The 20,455-nt window shown below is 57.2% G+C and overlaps 2 protein-coding genes across 3 annotated transcripts in view; one reads left to right on the top strand and one right to left on the bottom strand.

The window, feature by feature from the left end:
* The window catches only part of cryz (crystallin, zeta (quinone reductase)), a 25,297-nt gene extending 12,170 nt beyond the window's left edge, over positions 1 to 13,127 (top strand). Inside the window, exons 4-9 of the mRNA XM_078408106.1 lie at positions 4,128 to 4,291; positions 4,681 to 4,732; positions 7,284 to 7,433; positions 9,254 to 9,355; positions 10,058 to 10,153; positions 11,443 to 13,127. Of these exons, the coding sequence (XP_078264232.1) occupies positions 4,128 to 4,291; positions 4,681 to 4,732; positions 7,284 to 7,433; positions 9,254 to 9,355; positions 10,058 to 10,153; positions 11,443 to 11,604 (726 nt within the window). The 3' untranslated portion in view covers positions 11,605 to 13,127. The remainder of the gene's footprint in view (positions 1 to 4,127; positions 4,292 to 4,680; positions 4,733 to 7,283; positions 7,434 to 9,253; positions 9,356 to 10,057; positions 10,154 to 11,442) is intronic.
* LOC144598220 (leucine-rich repeat and IQ domain-containing protein 3-like) overlaps positions 12,952 to 20,455 on the bottom strand; it is a 25,106-nt gene continuing 17,602 nt past the window's right edge. The window contains exons 5-8 of one of the 2 annotated variants that reach the window (XM_078408104.1): positions 18,750 to 18,852; positions 16,449 to 16,538; positions 14,429 to 14,576; positions 12,952 to 13,066 (exon numbers count right to left, since the gene is read on the bottom strand). In XM_078408104.1, coding sequence (XP_078264230.1) covers positions 13,047 to 13,066; positions 14,429 to 14,576; positions 16,449 to 16,538; positions 18,750 to 18,852 — 361 coding nt within the window. In that variant the 3' untranslated portion in view covers positions 12,952 to 13,046. The remainder of the gene's footprint in view (positions 13,067 to 14,428; positions 14,577 to 16,448; positions 16,539 to 18,749; positions 18,853 to 20,455) is intronic. The other variant, XM_078408105.1, reaches the window with a different exon arrangement.

Below are 20,455 nucleotides of genomic sequence, written 5' to 3'. Positions count from 1 at the left end.
CACCCTGGCCACACTCTCACTGACCCACACCCCCCTGGCCACACTCACTGACCCACACCACCCTGGCCACACTCTCACTGACCCACACCACCCTGGCCACACTCTCACTGACCCACACCCCCCTGGCCACACTCTCACTGACCCACACCACCCTGGCCACACTCTCACTGACCCACACCACCCTGGCCACACTCTCACTGACCCACACCACCCTGGCCACACTCTCACTGACCCACACCACCCTGGACCACACTCTCACTGACCCACACCACCCTGGCCACACTCTCACTGACCCACACCCCCCTGGCCACACTCTCACTGACCCACACCACCCTGGCCACACTCTCACTGACCCACACCACGTGGCCACACTCTCACTGACCCACACCCCCCTGGCCACACTCTCACTGACCCACACCCCCCTGGCCACACTCTCACTGACCCACACCACCCTGACCACACTCTCACTGACCCACACCACCCTGGCCACACTCTCACTGACCCACACCCCCTGGCCACACTCTCACTGACCCACACCCCCCTGGCCACACTCTCACTGACCCACACCACCCTGGCCACACTCTCACTGACCCACACCCCCCTGGCCACACTCTCACTGACCCACACCCCCCTGGCCACACTCTCACTGACCCACACCCCCCTGGCCACACTCTCACTGACCCACACCACCCTGGCCACACTCTCACTGACCCACACCACCCTGGCCACACTCTCACTGACCCACACCACGTGGCCACACTCTCACTGACCCACACCACGTGGCCACACTCTCACTGACCCACACCACGTGGCCACACTCTCACTGACCCACACCACCGTGGCCACACTCTCACTGACCCACACCACCCTGGCCACACTCTCACTGACCCACACCACCCTGGCCACACTCTCACTGACCCACACCACCCTGGCCACACTCTCACTGACCCACACCACCCTGGCCACACTCTCACTGACCCACACCCCCCTGGCCACACTCTCACTGACCCACACCACCCTGGCCACACTCTCACTGACCCACACCACCCTGGCCACACTCTCACTGACCCACACCACCCTGGCCACACTCTCACTGACCCACACCCCCCTGGCCACACTCTCACTGACCCACACCACCCTGGCCACACTCTCACTGACCCACACCACCCTGGCCACACTCTCACTGACCCACACCACCCTGGCCACACTCTCACTGACCCACACCACCCTGGCCACACTCTCACTGACCCACACCACCCTGGCCACACTCTCACTGACCCACACCCCCCTGGCCACACTCTCACTGACCCACACCACCCTGGCCACACTCTCACTGACCCACACCACCCTGGCCACACTCTCACTGACCCACACCACCCTGGCCACACTCTCACTGACCCACACCCCCCTGGCCACACTCTCACTGACCCACACCACCCTGGCCACACTCTCACTGACCCACACCACCCTGGCCACACTCTCACTGACCCACACCACCCTGGCCACACTCTCACTGACCCACACCCCCCTGGCCACACTCTCACTGACCCACACCACCCTGGCCACACTCTCACTGACCCACACCACCCTGGCCACACTCTCACTGACCCACACCACCCTGGCCACACTCTCACTGACCCACACCACCCTGGCCACACTCTCACTGACCCACACCACCCTGGCCACACTCTCACTGACCCACACCACCCTGGCCACACTCTCACTGACCCACACCACCCTGGCCACACTCTCACTGACCCACACCACCCTGGCCACACTCTCACTGACCCACACCACCCTGGCCACACTCTCACTGACGCACACCACCCTGGCCACACTCTCACTGACCCACACCACCCTGGCCACACTCTCACTGACCCACACCACCCTGGCCACACTCTCACTGACCCACACCACCCTGGCCACACTCTCACTGATCCACACCACCCTGGCCACACTCTCACTGACCCACACCACCCTGGCCACACTCTCACTGACCCACACCACCCTGGCCACACTCTCACTGACCCACACCACCCTGGCCACACTCTCACTGACCCACACCACCCTGGCCACACTCTCACTGACCCACACCACCCTGGCCACACTCTCACTGACCCACACCACGTGGCCACACTCTCACTGACCCACACCACGTGGCCACACTCTCACTGACCCACACCACCCTGGCCACACTCTCACTGACCCACACCACCCTGGCCACACTCTCACTGACCCACACCACCCTGGCCACACTCTCACTGACCCACACCACCCTGGCCACACTCTCACTGACCCACACCACCCTGGCCACACTCTCACTGACCCACACCACCCTGGCCACACTCTCACTGACCCACACCACCCTGGCCACACTCTCACTGACCCACACCACCCTGGCCACACTCTCACTGACCCACACCACCCTGGCCACACTCTCACTGACCCACACCACCCTGGCCACACTCTCACTGACCCACACCACGTGGCCACACTCTCACTGACCCACACCACCCTGGCCACACTCTCACTGACCCACACCACCCTGGCCACACTCTCACTGACCCACACCACGTGGCCACACTCTCACTGACCCACACCACGTGGCCACACTCTCACTGACCCACATCACCCTGGCCACACTCTCACTGACCCACACCACCCTGGCCACACTCTCACTGACCCACACCACCCTGGCCACCCTCTCACTGACCCACACCACCCTGGCCACACTCTCACTGACCCACACCACCCTGGCCACACTCTCACTGACCCACACCACGTGGCCACACTCTCACTGACCCACACCACCCTGGCCACACTCTCACTGACCCACACCACCCTGGCCACACTCTCACTGACCCACACCACCCTGGCCACACTCTCACTGACCCACACCACGTGGCCACACTCTCACTGACCCACACCACCCTGGCCACACTCTCACTGACCCACACCACCCTGGCCACACTCTCACTGACCCACACCACCTGGCCACACTCTCACTGACCCACACCACCCTGGCCACACTCTCACTGACCCACACCACCCTGGCCACACTCTCACTGACCCACACCACCCTGGCCACACTCTCACTGACCCACACCACCCTGGCCACACTCTCACTGACCCACACCACCCTGGCCACACTCTCACTGACCCACACCCCCCTGGCCACACTCTCACTGACCCACACCACCCTGGCCACACTCTCATCTCGCTGCTACCATCGGGAGGAAGGTACAGGAGCCTGAAAACCGTGACCTCCAGGTTCAAGAACAGCTTCTTCCCAACAACCATCTTCAAGAACAGCTTCTTCCCAACAACCATCAGGCTGTTGAACGCTACACAACCTCCAATACTGAACTACACACTGTTATTGTTAATATTGCACTATTATTGTGTGTTTGTGTGTACGTGTGTGTACAAGTTACAAAGTGTTCAACATTAACACCAAGCATTCGATTTATGGTCCCCCTTAGTTCTCACGCACACCCCCCCCCCCCCACACACACCGGGCTCCCCTCTGTTCTCCCCCCACACACACACCGCGACCCCCTTTGTTTTCACTTATCCCCCCCCACACACACACACACACACACTGGGTCTCTTCTCGCTCCCCCCCCCCCACACAAGACCCCCCTCTGTTCTCACTCCCCCCCACACAAGACCCCCCTCTGTTCTCACTCCCCCCCACACAAGACCCCCCTCTGTTCTCACTTATCCCCCCCCCCCCCCAACACAAGACCCCCCCTCTGTTCTCGCTTCCCCCCACACACCGGATCCCCTCTGTTCTCACTTACCCCCTCCCCCCTACACACAAAGGGTCTGTTCTCGCTCCCACCCCCACACAAGACCCCCCTCTGTTCTCGCTTCCCCCCACACACCGGATCCCCTCTGTTCTCACTTACCCCCTCCCCCCTACACACAAAGGGTCTGTTCTCGCTCCCACCCCCCCCCCCCACACAAGACCCCCCTCTGTTCTCGCTCCCCCCCACCCCCATTCCCCAAGTTGAAGTGAAACATGAAAACAACCTGCTGTGCTGGCTGGAAGGGCCAAATGGCCTCCACCTGCACCTATTTTCTATTTTCTTTGAATTAATTGTGTTTTTTAATTACTCTGAGAGAAAGGTGACCGGGTGTTCACGTGTGGGACGGTGAGTGGTGGGTACGCTGAGTATACCGTCGCTGGTGCAGACTACGTCTACCCGCTACCAGACACCCTGAGCTACAAGGAAGGGTCGGCTATTGGCACGCCGTACTTCACCGCCTACAGAGCCCTGCTGCAAAAGTAAGCACCGAAAAACCCACACGCAGTCAGTCCCCAGTGCCACCGTCCAAAGACAGGCACAGAGTGCTGGAGTAACTCAGCGGGTCAGGCAGCATCTGTGGAGAACATGGATAGGTGACGTTTCACAGAGTGCTGGAGTAACTCAGCGGGTCAGGCAGCATCTGTGGAGAACATGGATAGGTGACGTTTCACAGAGTGCTGGAGTAACTCAGCGGATCAGGCAGCATCTGTGGAGTGAAGGAATGGGTGAGGTTTCGGGTGGAGACCCTTCCTCAGACAGATCCTGATGCTGACGGGGGGGTAGTGGGCTGCAGTAAGTGCCTGTCCGTGCGCGGGTCCACATCCAGTGGGCTGGGGCGACATCTCACACGGACTTCATTCTGTTTCAGGGCCCACGCCAAGGCAGGAGAGACGGTCCTGGTTCACGGAGCCAGTGGAGGGGTAAGCTGCAGCCACTGCAACCCCAATGCTGGCATTCACCCTGAGGGCACTAGAATATAAAACACTAGAAACACAGAAACATAGACAATAGGTGCAGGAGGAGGCCATTTGGCCCTTCGAGCCAGCACCGCCATTCATTGTGATCATGGCTGATCATCCACAATCAGTAACCCGTGCCTGCCTTCTCCCTATATCCCCTGGTTCCACTAGCCCCTTGAGCTCTATCTTTTAAATCCATCCAGTGAATTGGCCTCCACTGCCATCTGTGGCAAGAATTCCACAAATTCACAACTCTCTGGGTGAAAAAGTTTCTTCTCACCTCAGTTTTAAATGGCCTCCCCATTATTCTTAGACTGTGGCCCCTGGTTCTGGACTCGCCCAACATTGGGAACATTTTTCCTGCATCCAGATTGTCCAGTCCTTTTATATCATGAGAGGAATAGATCGGGTAGATGCACAGAGTCTCTTGCCCAGAGCAGGGGAATCAAGGACCATAGGTTTAAAGTGAAAGGTAAAGATTTAATAGGAATCCGAGGGGGTAACTTTTTCACACAAAGGGTGGTGGGTGTATGGAACAAGCTGCCAGAGGAGGTAGTTGAGGCTGGGACTGTCACAATGTTTAAGAAACAGTTAGACAGGTACATGGATAGGACAGGTTTGGAGGAATATGGACCAAGTGCAGGCAGGTGGGACTAGTGTAGCTGGGACATGTTGGCCGGTGTGGGCAAGGTGGGCTGAAGGGCCTGTTTCCAAGCTGCATGTCTCTGACCCTAGAAAAGCAAGGATGCTGTTGCTATACAAGGCGCTGGTCAGGCCACATTTGGAGTAGTGTGAACAGTTTGGGCCCTGTATCTGAGGAAGGATGTGCTGGTCTGGAGAGGGCCCAGAGGAGGTTTACAAGAACGATCCTGGGGATGAGTGGGTTAACGTACGATTGTCGACACTGGGCCTGTACTCGCTGGATCCATCTCCCTCCATTCCCTGCATATCCACGTGCCTATCTGAAAGTCTCCTAAACACCACTATGGTATCTGCCTCCCCCCCCCCCCCCCCCCACCCCTGGCAGCACGTTCCAGGCCCCCACCCCCCTCTGTGTGAAACAACCTAGCCCGCACATCTCCTTTACACTCTCCCCCTCGCACCTGAAAGCTACGCCCTCTAATCTCTGACATTCTCACCTGGGGGGGGGGGGGGGGGGGGGGAGAAGGTTTTGCCTGTCTACCCCATCTACCGCTCAGAGAGAGCAGGGGTCGGCAGGAGAGGGGGCGGGGAGAGAGGATGTGAGGGGGGGTTGGGGGAGAGGATGTGAGGGGGAGGGGTGGGGAGAGGATGTGGGGAGGGTGGGGGAGAGAGGATGTGAGGGGGGCGGGGGAGAGAGGATGTGAGGGGGGTAAGAGAGGATGTGAGTGGAGGGTGGGGGAGATGGGGGGAGAGAGGGTGTGAGGGGGGTCGGGGGAGAGGATGTGAGGGGGGGTGGGGAGAGGGGTGGCGAGAGTCCAGCGATCTGCGTGGGAAGGGTGTGGGTCGATGGGAGAGGGGGGGTGGGGGAGCGGGACGGGGTCAGAGGGGGGGCGACAGAAACATAGAAACATAGAAAATAGGTGCAGGAGTAGGCCATTCGGCCCTTCAAGCCTGCACCACCATTCAATATGATCATGGCTGATCATCCAGCTCAGTAACCTGTACCTGCCTTCTCTCCATACCCCCTGATCCCTTTAGCAAAAAGGGCCACATCTAACTCCCTCTTAAATATAGCCAATGAACTGGCCTCAACTACCTTCTGTGGCAGAGAATTCCACAGACTCACCACTCTCTGTGTGAAGAAATGTTTTCTCATCTCGGTCCTAAAAGACTTCCCCCTTATCCTTAAGCTGTGACCCCTGGTTCTGGACTCCCCCAACATCGGGAACAATCTTCCCGCATCTAGCCTCTCCAACCCCTTAAGAATTTTATATGTTTCTATAAGATCCCCCCTCAGTCTTCTAAATTCCAGCGAGTACAAGCCTAGTCTATCCAGTCTTTCCTCATATGCAAGTCCCGCCATCCCAGGGATTAATCTGGTGAACCTTCTCTGTACTCCCTCTAAGGCAAGAACGTCTTTCCTCAGATTAGGAGACCAAAACTGCACACAATACTCCAGGTAAGGTCTCACCAAGGCCCTGTACAACTGCAGCAGAACCTCCCTGCTCCTATACTCAAATCCTCTTGCTATGAATGCCAACATACCATTCGCTTTCTTCACTGCCTGCTGCACCTGCATGCTTGCTTTCAATGACTGGTGCACCACGACACCCAGGTCACGTTGCTTCTCCCCTTCTCCCAATCGGTCACCATTCAGGTAATACTCTGCTTTCCCGTTCTTGCCACCAAAGTGGATAACCTCACTTGGGCCATGCATTTGCCCACAGGGTGAGGGTCGGCAGGGTGAGAGGGCGGGGTGGGTCGCGAGGGCAGGGGTGGGCGTGGGGAAGGTGAGGGTGATCCCGGGCGGTGAGGGGTGGGGGGGGCTGGGGACCGGCACTGCCCCATGATCGTGGGTGCTGGTTTACAGGTGGGCATCGCGGCCTGTCAGATCGCCAGGGCGCTGGGCATGAAGGTTCTGGGCACGGCCGGCACGCCGGAGGGAATGGATCTGGTGGAGAACAGCGGGGCGCACAAGGCATTCAACCACCACGAGACGGGGTACACCGACCTCATAGAGGTACACACCCCACAAACCCACTGCCCCTCCTCCTCCCTGCTCTCTCCCCCCTCCCTCCGTCTCTCCCCCCTCCCTCCGTCTCTCCCCCTCCCTCCGTCTCTCCCCCCTCCCTCCCTCTCTCCCCCTTCGCTCCCCATCTCTCCTCCCCATCACTCCCCTCCCCATCTCTCCCCCTCCCTCTCTCCCTTCCTCTCTCCCTCTCCCCCCCCTTCCCCCCCCATCTCTCCCCTCCACATCTCTCCCTCTCCCCCTCCTTCCATCTCCCTCCCTCTCCCCCTCCCTCCCTCTCCCCCTCCCTCTCTTCCCCTCCTTCTCTCTCCCTTCCCCCCTCCCTCCCTCTCCCCCTCCCCTTATTATCGTTACGTGTACTGAGGTGCAGTGAAAAGCTTTTAGTTTAGTTTAGAGGTACAGCGCGGAAACAGGCCCTTCGGCCCACCGAGTCCGCGCCGACCAGCGATCCCCGCACACTAACACTATCCCATACACACTAGGAACAATTTACATTTACACTGTGCCAATTAACTTACAAACCTGTACGTCTTTGGATTGTGGGAGGAAACCGGAGCACCCGGAGAAAACCCACGCAGGTCACGGGGAGAATGTACAAACTCCGTACGGACAGCACCCGTAGTCGGGATGGAACCCGGGTCTCTGGCGCTGTGAGGCAGCAGCTCTACCCGCTGCACCACCGTGCCGCCCTAAGTACAATCCAATCAAATCAGATAATACTATGGCACAAAATGCTGGAGTAACTCAGCGGGACAGGCAGCATTCAGGGAGGGAAGGAATGGGTGACGTTTTCGGGTTGAGACCCTCCTTCAGGTTCGAAACATCACCCATTCCTTCTCTCCTGAGATGCTGCCTGACCCGCTGAGTTACTCCAGCATTTTGTGTCTACTTTCGATTTAAACCAGCATCTGCAGTTTTTTTCCCTCAGATAATACTGTACATCAGTACACTCAAGCTAAACCCGTACATGCTGTACCCTGCTGAATTGCAACCGTGTTCAACTATTCTCCATTTTATAGTTTAAATCTAGGATTAAAATGAGTTGAGTTTAGTTTATTGTCCCGTGTACCGAGGTACAGTGAAAAGCTTTTGTTTACGTGCTAACCAGTCAGCGGAGAGACAATGCGATACGATACGATAAAACTTTTATTACCCCAGGAAGGAAATTGATCTGTCAACAGTCACAAAACACAAGATACATGAAGTTAAAGTGACGAGTGGAAAGTGCAGGATTGGGGGGGGTGGGCAAAGATTGTGGGGGGGGGGTCAGTCTCAGTCTCAGTCTACCCCACAACGCAGGGGGGAGGAGTACAGTCTCATCGAAACATAGAAAATACCGCCAGAGACCCGGGTTCAATCCTGACTACAACACTAACCTCAGCAACTGTGATCTCCTGCCTGTGTCTCTTGAGTCTTAGAAACATAGAAACATAGAAAATAGGTGCAGGAGGAGGCCATTTGGCCCTTCGAGCCAGCACCACCATTCACTGTGATCATGGCTGACCGTCCACAATCAGTAACCCGTGCCTGCCTTCTCCCAAATCCCTTGATTCCACTAGCTCCTAGAGCTCTATCTAACTCTCTTGTAAACCCATCCAGTGAATTGGCCTCCACTGCCCTCTGTGGCAGAGAATTCCACAAATTCACAACTCTCTGGGTGAAAAGGTTTCTTCTCACCTCGGTCAATCTAATCGCTGATTACAATCGAGCCGTCCAGAGTGTACAGATGCTATAGATATACTACACATCCTTACACACACACACTGCGTGAGGATAGTGAAGGGAATAACGTGACTCACGTTTGGTGCCAGGGTTTCACCGGCAGTGGTGGGGTCAACGTCATCATCGAGATGTTATCCAACGTCAACTTGGCCAAGGATCTACGGCTGCTCGCGCCCGCCGGCAGAGTGGTGGTGAGTGAGGGCCGGCACCGTCACCGGGCACCCAGCACCGGGCACCCAGCACCGGGCACCCACCACCGGCACCCAGCACCGGCACCATCACCGGGCACCCAGCACCGGGCACCCATCACCGGCACCATCACCGGGCACCCAGCACCGGGCACCCAGCACCGGGCACCCAGCACCGGGCACCCATCACCGGCAACATCACCGGGCACCCAGCACCGGCACCATCACTGGGCACCCAGCACCGGGCACCCATCAACGGGCACCCACCACCAGGCACCCAGCACCAGCACCCAGCACCGACACTGGGCACCCACCACCGGGCACCTATCACCGGGCACCCACCACCGGGCACCCATCACCGGGCACCCATCACCGGTCACCCACCACCGGGCACCCATCACCGGGCACTGATCATTGATCACCCATCACCGGGCACCCATCACCGGGCACCCACCATCGGGCACCCATCACTGGCACTGATCATTGATCACCGGGCACCCATCACCGGGCACCGTGACCCAACCTTACATTGGGAATGGTTCAAACCCTCACGCCCCAAACTCCCCCCCGCTTTCGCCCCTCGTCCCCCCACCCCTCCCCTCCTCAAAAAGTAATAGGTGACATTGTAAGTTCTCCACAGATGCTGCCTGACCCACTGAGTTACTTCTGCACAGTGTGTGAGTGTGTTGTGTGTTTCTGGTGCAGATCGTTGGCTGTCGGGGCAGCATTGAGATTAACCCCCGAGATACCATGACCAAAGAGAGCAGCATCATTGGCACCTCGCTCCATACAGCTACCAAGGTACGGACAGCCCTGCGCGGGCGCTGTTGGCCATTTGCATCTACATTAACATTGCACAAGGAGGGATCTGCTACACGTCTGTGGATGACCATAGCAACTGGGTGGGGCAGCACTGTGGTTTAGTCTAGTTTAGAGATACAACACGGAAACAGGCCCTTCCCCACTGAGTCCGCACCGACCAGCGATCCCCACACACTAACACTATCACACACACATTAGGGACAATTTACAATTTTTACCGAAGCCAACGTACCTACAAACCCGCACGCACGTCTTTGGAGTGTGGGAGGAAACCGGAGCGCCTGACCACGGGTGCTGTCTGTACAGAGTTTGCACGTTCCCCCCGTGACCGCGTGGGTTTTCTCCGGGTGCTTTCCAACAGTGGGAGAGTCTGGGACCAGAGGGCACGGCCTCAGAATTAAAGGACGTTCCTTTAGGAAGGAGATGAGGAGGAATTTCTTTAGTCAGAGGGTGGTGAATCTGTGGGATTCTTTGCCACAGACGGCTGTGGAGGCCACAAGTCAGTGGGTATATTTAGGGCAGAGATAGATAGATTGTTGATCAGTGCGGGTGTCAGGGGTTATGGGGAGAAGGCAGGAGAATGGGGTTAGGAGGGAGAGATAGATCAGCCGTGATTGAATGGCGGAGTAGGCTTGATGGGCCGAATGGCCTGATGACATGAACTTATAATGATCTAGACTCCACTGTCCTCAGACTATCCTCCACTCTCCTCCTGAGATTCACCACCCTCTGATCATCCATTAATAATAACTCTTGAGGAAATTGGATAAGAATAAAATTAATTGGGCTACAGAAAAGGAACGTGGAAGGATAAACCATAATCTCTGTCAAAGATGGGCCACGGTTTGATTGAGGATGTTGCCAGGACTCTAGATAGATCACGATGGCGCAGCGGTAGAGTTGCTGCCTTACAGCGAATGCAGCGCCGGAGACCCGGGTTCCATCCCGACTACAGGCGCTGTCTGTACGGAGTTTGTACGTTCTCCCCGTGACCTGCGTGGGTTTTCTCCGAGATCTTCGGTTTCCTCCCACACTCCAAAGACGTGCAGGTTTGTAGGTTAATTGGTTTGGTAAATGTAAAGAAATTGTCCCTAGTGTGTGTAGGATAGTGTCAGTGTGTGGGGATCGCTAGTCGGCGCGGACCCGGTGGGCCGAAGGGCCTGTTTCCACGCTTTATCTGTAAACTATAATCAGCCATGATTGAATGGCGAGGTAGACTTGATGGGCCGAGTGGCCTGGTGAACTAATGGCTGCGTGGTTGCCCACAGGTGGAGCTGCAGGAGACGGTGGCCGCTCTGCTGGCGGGGATAGAGGTGGGCTGGCTGAGGCCGGTGGTGGGCTCTGAGTTCCCACTGGACCAGGTGGCTCTGTCCCACGAGCTGATCATGCAGGGGGTCGGAGCGCAGGGCAAGATGATCCTGTCCATCTGACCCACCGCCCGCGTGGGCAGAGGAGGCAACGCACTCTGACAACCGGCACAACGCGCAGCCAGCACGGCAACAGGCCCTTCGGCCCACATACTCCCTGCCCAACGTAATGATGCCAAGTAAACTCAGCTCCTCTGCCTGCAAGCTCGGAAATGATTGGAGCAGAATTAGGCCATTCGGCCCATCTAATCTACACCATTCATCGTGGCTGATCTTTCTCCCCCTCCTAACCCCATTCTCCTGCCTTGTCCCCATAACCCCTGACACCCGCACAGATCCATATTCCTCCATGTTCCTATCTGAATGCCTCTCAAACACACTATGGTATCTGCCTCCACCCCCACCCCCACCCCCACCCCCACCCCCACCTCCACCCCCACCCCCACCCCCACCCCCACCCCCACCCCTGGCAGCACGTTCCAGGCCCCCACCCCCCTCTGTGTGAAACATCTCCTTTAAACGTTGCCCCTCTCACCTCACAGCTCTGCCCCCTCGCCTTTGCCGTGCCCACCCTGGGGGAAAGGTTCTGACCAAAGATACTAGAGGAACAAGATAGACCACTCGACCCTAAAAACCGTAGTACGTCACGGCGCCATTTTAGTAAGCAGAAACTTGCAGAAACATTTAAAAAGAAAAATAACAAACATCTGTCAGTTAATAGATGAGATATATTCTGCATTGTAATGGTATCATCACACATACTGTTCCCCCACAACACTGATTACACTGCGAGAGACAGAGGGAGCGGCGGGGTTTGCTTACTAAAATGGCGGCTCCTTTGCGTAGGCGATATCAACGTAGTGGGCCATCTTGCTCCTCTAGCATCTTTGGTTCTGACTGTCTACCCTCTTGGTGCTCCTGATCATTTTATAAACTTCTATCAGGTCTCCCCTCAACCTCCAATGCTCCAGAGAAAACAATCTAGGTTTGTCCAACCCCTCTGTGTCTATTTTGATTTAATCTGCATCTGCAGTTCTTTGCTACACCTCTAATCCGAGCAGCGTTCTGGTGAGCCTCCTCAGCACCCTCTCTAAAGCCTCCACCTTCTTGTAGTGGGGCTGACCAGAACTGTAAACGCGGCCTTGGCCACTGCCCTGACCCTGACCCTGACCCTGCCTGCAATCGTTCCTGCTTTGCCTGAGTTACACAGAAGACTCTCAATGTGGTGGTGCAGCGGGTAGAGCTGCTGCCTCCCAGCGCCAGAGACCCGGGTTCCATCCCGACTACGGGTGCTGTCTGTACGGAGTTTCTACGTTCATCCCGTGAGGCAGCAGCTCTACCCGCTGCACCACCGTGCCGGCCTTCTTGGTGGTGAGGGAATGGAGGAAAGACAAACAGAATAAAGGTACGGTGTGTGTAGATTATTTATTGCTTTGTTGGGCAGTGTGAGGGGTGGAGGGTGAGCTTGGCGTGGCAGCGGTAGGCAGAGGGTCCTGGTCGTGATCTCACATCAGATGCACAAAGTCTGTAACACACAGCACACTTGCGTCAGCCTGAGCATCAGACTGGGAGCGACAGACTGGGAGCGTCAGGGGGGGGGGGGGGGGGGGGCGCGAGGCTGACTCATCTCCCCCCCCCCCCCCCGGGCAGGGTATCCTCACTGACTGACATCACAGCCCCTCCCACAGTCCCCCCTCCCCAGGGGCTGGGTATTCCTGCTCTGACCCTGACTCAGGAGCCTGTCTTCATCTTTCCCTAGTGAGCCCCCCTCCTCCAGGGCCGGGTCTCCCTCTCTGACCCCACCCCCCCCTCCTCTGGGGCAGGGTCTCCCTCTCTGACCCCCCCCCCCCCTCCTCTGGGGCAGGGTCTCCCTCTCTGACCCCCCCCCCTCTGTCCAGGGCAGGGTCTCCCTCTCTGACCCCCCCCCCCCCTTGTCCAGGGCAGGGTCTCCCTCTCTGACCCCCCCCCTCCTACAGGGCAGGGTCTCCCACTCTGACCCCCCTTGTCCAGCGCAAGGTCTCCCTCTCTGACCCCCCTCGTCCGGGGCAGGGTCTCCAACACTGACACAGCCCCCCCCCCCCTCAGGGCAGAGTACCATTGCTCTGACACCCCCCCGCCCCCACCCCCAAGGGGCAAGGTATCCCTCACAGCCCCTGCCCGCTGCCCCCTGGTGTGGCTGACCCACCCTCTCCCTGTGACTTGAGCCCGCCAGCCCAGGCAACGTCCTGGTGCATCTCTCCTGCAACCTCTCCAAGGTAATGCCATCTCTGCTGTAGCTGCGGACCACACCTGCCCACAGTATCTCCAGGTGTGGTCTCATCTGTGACCACACCTGCCCACAGTATCTCCAGGTGTGGTCTCACCTGCCCACAGTATCTCCAGGTGTGGTCTCACCTGCCTACAGTATCTCCAGGTGTGGTCTCACCTGTGACCACACCTGCCCACAGTATCTCCAGGTGTGGCCTCACCTGTGACCACACCTGCCCACAGTATCTCCAGGTGTAGTCTCATCTTGACCACAGCTGCCCACAGTATCTCCAAGTGTAGTCTCACCTGCCCACAGTATCTCCAGGTGTGGCCTCACCAACCACGTCCAGCTGCATCATGGTACTCAGAGCCCTGACCAGTGAAGGCCAGTGGGCCAAATGCCTTCCTCACCGCCCTGTCACCCGACCAGGATGGGGGAGGGAGGGTGAGGTGGGGTGGGGTGAGGGCGGGGGGGTGAGTTGGGGATAAGGGTGGAAGGGTGAGGGAGGGGGGGTGAGAGAGGGAGGTTGAGGGAGGGAGGATGAGGCGGGGTGGTGAGGGAGAGGGAGCGAGGCGGGGATGAGGGAGGGAGGGGGAGGGATGGTGAGGGAGGGGGTGAATGAGGGGGGGTGTGCGTTACCTGGGCTCGGGTGGAAAATGGGCCTTCGGAAGCCCCTGGGCCTGAAGGCCTGGTCTCGCTGGGGCCGCAGGTTGGGGGAGTCCCGGCGACACCACTGGGATATTTGGGGGTAGATGCCTGACGTCAGCTCGTTGGCTTCGTACCGATCCTAAACACACAAACACCGTCTCCCATGTACAGCTGTCTGCCAACAGAGTGCCAGAGAACGAAACCCACAGCGAGCGGTTGCAGGGGGCCGGGCCGGGCCGGGCAGTCAGGGGCTGGACCAGGGGATCATTCACTCAAGTCACAGCAGCAGAATTAGGCCATTCGGCCCATCAAGTCCACTCCGCCAATCAATCACGGCTGATCTCTCTCCCTCCTAACCCCATTCTCCTGCCTTCTCCCCATAACCCCTGACACCCGCACTGATCAACAATCTATCTATCTCTGCCTTAAATATATCCACTGACTTGTGGCCTCCACAGCCGTCTGTGGCAAAGAATCCCACAGATTCATCACCCTCTGACTAAAGAAATCCCTCCTCATCTCCTTCCTAAAGGAACGTCCTTTAATTCTGAGGCTGTGCCCTCTGGTCCTAGACTCTCCCACTAGTGGAAACATCCTCTCCACATCCACTCTATCCAGGCCGCTCACTATTCTGTACGTTTCAATGAGGTCCCCCCTCAACCTTCTAAACTCCAGTGAGTACAGGCCCAGTGCCCACAAGCGCTCATCATAGGTTAACCCACTCATTCCTGGGATCGTTCTTGTAAACCTCCTCTGGACCCTCTCCAGAGCCAGCACACCCCTCCTCAGATACGGGGCCCAAAACTGCTCATAGTATTCCAAATGCGGCCTGACCAGCTCCTTATAGAGACTCAGCATTACATCCCTGATCTTGTATACAAGCCCTCCTGGGTTATGGGGAGAAGGCAGGAGAATGGGGTTAGGAGGGAGAGATAGATCAGCCATGATTGAATGGCGGAGTAGACTCGATGGGCCGAATGGCCTAATTCTGCTCCTATCACTTACAGTGCAGGGCAAGATAGTTGACCTGACCGGTTCCAACGGGGGTGGGAACTGGGCCGGGTTACAGGGGTGGGGGGATGGAGATGACGCCTAGGGGAGTGGACAGAGTGGGGTAGATGCAGACGTGAGGGGGGAGGGGTGAGTAAAGGGGGGGCTGAGCTGGCTGAAGTGAGGGGGGAGGGTGGGGGGTGAGTGGGTTGAGGTGAGTGGGCTGAGGTGGGAGGTGAGTGGGTTGATGTGAGGGGGGAGTGTGGGTTGAGGTGGGGGGGAGTGGGCTGAGGTGGGGGGTGAGTGGGTTGAGGTGAGGGGGAGGTGAGTGGGCTGAGGTGAGTGGGCTGAGGTGGGGGGTGAGTGGGTTGAGGTGAGGGGGAGGTGAGTGGGCTGAGGTGGGAGGGAGTGGGCTGAGGTGGGGGGTGAGTGGGCTGAGGTGAGGGGGAGGTGAGTGGGCTGAGGTGGGGGGGAGTGGGCTGAGGTGGGAGGGAGTGGGCTGAGGTGGGAGGGAGTGGGCTGAGGTGGGAGGGAGTGGGCTGAGGTGGGAGGGAGTGGGCTGAGGTGGGGGGTGAGTGGGTTGAGGTGAGGGGGAGGTGAGTGGGCTGAGGTGGGGGGTGAGTGGGTTGAGGTGAGGGGGAGGTGAGTGGGCTGAGGTGGGGGGTGAGTGGGTTGACGTGAGGGGGGAGTGTGGGTTGAGGTAGGGGGGAGTTGGTTGAGGTAGGGGGGGAGGGTGAGTGGAGTAGGGGGTGAGTGCGTTGATGTGGGGGGAGTGTGGGTTGAGGGGGGGAGGATGAGGAGTGGGGGGTGAGTGAGTTGAGGTGCGGGGGGGGAGTGTGGGCTGAGGTAGGGTGGCAGGGTGAGTTGGTTGAGGTGAGGCGGTGGGTGAGGTCGGGGGGGAGTGGATGGAGTGGGGGCTGAGGTGGGGAGGGTGAGGTTGGCCCAGGTGAGGGGGGGGGGGGGTGCGTCCAGGGTGGAGGTCTACCTGGCCGGCCAGGTGTGCAGCTTGAAGCCAGCCTACCTCCAGCACGGTGGCCTGCAGGTTGTTGAGTTTAATCTCCAACTGGTGGGCGTTGCACTTTCCATCCGCCGTGCTGCTAGCTTCCTCCATCTGCAACCACATCAAGAGAGCTTGGAGATACAGCGTGGAAACAGGACCTTCGGCCCACCGAGTCCACGCCGACCAGCGATCCCCGCACACTAGCACTATTCCCACACACTAAACCTCCCCTGGATCAGAGGGTGAATGCACAGAGTCTTTTCCCCAGAGTAGGGGGATCGAGAACCAGAGGACAGAGGTTTAAGGTGAGGGGGGAAAGAGTTAATGGGAACCTGAGGGGCAATCTTTTTATACAAAGGACAGTGGGTGCATGGAATGGGGGCAGTTGAGGTAGGAACTAACACAGTGTTTAACAAACATTTACGCAAGTATATGGTCAGGATGTGGGCAGGTGGGACTAGTGTAGATGGGGCATGTTGGTCAGTGTGGGCAGGTGGGACTAGTGTAGATGGAGCATGTTGGTCGGTGTGGGCAGGTGGGACTAGTGTAGATGGGGCATGTTGGTCGGTGTGGGCAGGTGGGACTAGTGTAGATGGGGCATGTTGGTCGGTGTGGGCAGGTGGGACTAGTGTAGATGGGGCATGTTGGTCGGTGTGGGCAGGTGGGACTAGTGTAGATGGGGCATGTTGGTCGTTGTGGGCAGGTGGGACTAGTGTAGATGTGGCATGTTGGTCGGTGTGGGCAGGTGGGACTCGTGCAGATGGGGCATGTTGGTGTGGGCAGGTGGGACTAGTGTAGATGGGGCATGTTGGTCGTGGGCAGGTGGGACTAGTGTAGATGGGGCACGTTGGTCAGTGTGGGCAGGTGGGACTAGTGTAGATGGGGCATGTTGGTCGGTGTGGGCAGGTGGGACTAGTGTAGATGGGGCATGTTGGTCGGTGGGCAGGTGGGACTAGTGTAGATGGGGCATGTTGGTCGGTGTGGGCAGGTGGGACTAGTGTAGATGGGGCATGTTGGTCGGTGTGGGCAGGTGGGACTCGTGTAGATGGGGCATGTTGGTGTGGGCAGGTGGGACTAGTGTAGATGGGGCATGTTGGTCGTGGGCAGGTGGGACTAGTGTAGATGGGGCATGTTGGTCGGTGTGGGCAGGTGGGACTAATGTAGATGGGGCATGTTGGTCGGTGTGGGCAGGTGGGACTAGTGTAGATGGGGCATGTTGGTCGGTGTAGGCAGGTGGGACTAGTGTAGATGGGGCATGTTGGTCGGTGTGGGCAGGTGGGACGTGTCGATGGGGCATGTTGGTTGGTGTGGGACTAGTGTATATGGGGCATGTTGGTCAGTGTGGGCAGGTGGGACTAGTGTAGATGGGGCATGTTGGTCGGTGTGGGCAGGTGGGACTAGTGTAGATGGGGCATGTTGGTCGGTGTGGGCAGGTGGGACTAGTGTAGATGGGGCATGTTGGTCGGTGTGGGCAGGCGGGACTAGTGTAAATGGGGCATGTTGGTCGGTGGGCAGGTGGGACTAGTGTAGATGGGGCATGTTGGTCGGTGTGGGCAGGTGGGTCTAGTGTAGATTGGGCATGTTGGTCGGTGTGGGCAGGTGGGACTAGTGTAGATGGGGCATGTTGGTCGGTGTGGGCAGGTGGGACTAGTGTAGATGGGGCACGTTGGTCGGTGTGGGCAGGTGGGACTAGTGTAGATGGGGCATGTTGGTCGGTGTGGGCAGGCGGGACTAGTGTAGATGGGGCATGTTGGTCGGTGGGCAGGTGGGACTAGTGTAGATGGGGCATGTTGGTCGGTGTGGGCAGGTGGGTCTAGTGTAGATGGGGCATGTTGGTCGGTGTGGGCAGGTGGGACTAGTGTAGATGGGGCATGTTGGTCGGTGTGGGCAGGTGGGACTAGTGTAGATGGGGCATGTTGGTCGGTGTGGGCAGGTGGGACTAGTGTAGATGGGGCATGTTGGTCGGTGTGGGCAGGTGGGACTAGTGTATATGGGGCATGTTGGTCGGTGTGGGCAGGTGGGACTAGTGTAGATGGGGCATGTTGGTCGGTGTGGGCAGGTGGGACTAGTGTAGATGGGGCATGTTGGTCGGTGTGGGCAGGTGGGACTAGTGTAGATGGGGCATGTTGGTCGGTGTGGGCAGGTGGGACTAGTGTAGATGGGGCATGTTGGTCGGAGTGGGCAGGTGGGACTAGTGTAGATGGGGCATGTTGGTCGGTGTGGGCAGGTGGGACTAGTGTAGATGGGGCATGTTGGTCAGTATGGGTTGAGTTGGGCTGAAAGGCCTGTCTCCGTGCTGTGTGATTGGTGTGGCAGACTCACCCACATCCTGCCATCCGCCGACATGTGGATCCCTCTGTGGCACAGCATGTCACCGTCTGACGCGCAACGCGCTGTTGGCAATCGACACTTCCGCTGCGACCATCTGAGGACAATAAACAACACGCAGTCCTGTTAGAGGTGTCATAAGGTCATAGGGATAGAATTAGGCAAGTAGGCCCATCAACAATAAGGGGGAGGCCATTTTGAACGGAGATGAGAAAAAACTTCTTCACCCTGAGAGTTGTGAATCTGGAATTCTCTGCCTCAGAAGGCAGTGGAGGCCGATTCACTGGATGTTTTCAAGAGAGAGTTGGATTTAGCAGTTGGGGCTAAAGGAATCAAGGGATATGGGGAAAAAGCAGGAATGGGGTAGTGATTTTTGATGATTCAAATGGCCTACTCCTGCACCTATTTTTCTATGTTTCTAAGGCCACGGCTGGTCTATCTCTCCCTTCTAACCGCATTCTCCTGCCTTCTCATAACCCTTGACACCCGCACTGATCAACAATCTATCTATCTCTGCCTTAAATATATCCACTGACTTGTGGCCTCCACAGCCGTCTGTGGCAAAGAATCCCACAGATTCACCACCCTCTGACTAAAGAAATTCCTCATCTCTTTCTTAAAGGAACGTCCTTTAATTCTGAGGCTGTGCCCACTCTCCCAACCTGTCCAAGTCCTTCTGCAGAGTCCTTGCTTTTTCTACACTACCTGCCCCTCCACCTATTTTCGTATCATCAGCAAACTTGGCCACAAAACCTTCAATTTCCTCATCCAAATCATTAACATACAACGTGAAAAATAGTGGCCCCAGCACCGAGCCTTACAGGACACCACTAGTCACCTGCAGCTAACCAGAAAAAGGCCCCATTATTCCCACTCCTTGCTTTCTGCCGTTCAGCCAACTTTCTATCCATGCTAGTCCCATCTATCCATGCAAGTACCTTATATCCACGCTAGAACCATCTATCCATGCTAGTACTATCCATCCATGCTACTGCCATCCATCCATGCTAATACTATCCATCCATGCTAGTATTGAGGAGGCGCTGTGAACTGTTTGCGTGCTACTGTATGTTTCATTTTTTTTCCTTAGTACCTAATCAGATGTACAGCACTTTGGTCAACGTGGGTTGTTTTTAAATGTGCTATACAAATAAAATTGACTTGACTTGACTAGTACCTTCAACCATGCTAGTACCATCCATCCATGCTAGTACCATCCATCCATGCTAGTACCTATCCATGCTAGTACCTATCCATGCTAGTACCTTCTCTCTGGATAATGATGAGATATTGTTATATCTAAGTGGAACTATCCTCTCCACATCCACTCTATCCAGGCCGCTCACTATTCTGTACGCTTCAATGAGGTCCCCCCTCATCCTTCTAAACTCCAGTGAGTACAGGCCCAGTGCTGACAAATGCCCATCATAGGTTAACCTAATTACATCCACTGGATTAGATGTGAGATAGATAAATATTTAAAAGATCAAAGGATTGCAGGTTATGGCGAAGCGGAAGATAATGAGAAGTGATCAGTGCAGGTGTCAGGGGTCATGGGGAGAAGGCAGGAGAATGGGGTTAGGAGGGAGAGAGAGATCAGTGCAGGTGTCAGGGGTCATGGGGAGAAGGCAGGAGAAGGGTTAGGAGGGAGAGAGAGATCAGGTCAGGGGTCAGGGGTCATGGGGAGAAGGCAGGAGAAT

This window comes from Rhinoraja longicauda, chromosome 11 (genome assembly GCF_053455715.1).
Source record: "Rhinoraja longicauda isolate Sanriku21f chromosome 11, sRhiLon1.1, whole genome shotgun sequence".
Lineage (NCBI taxonomy): Eukaryota > Metazoa > Chordata > Chondrichthyes > Rajiformes > Arhynchobatidae > Rhinoraja > Rhinoraja longicauda.
This window is presented reverse-complemented; position numbering and strand designations above follow the sequence as displayed.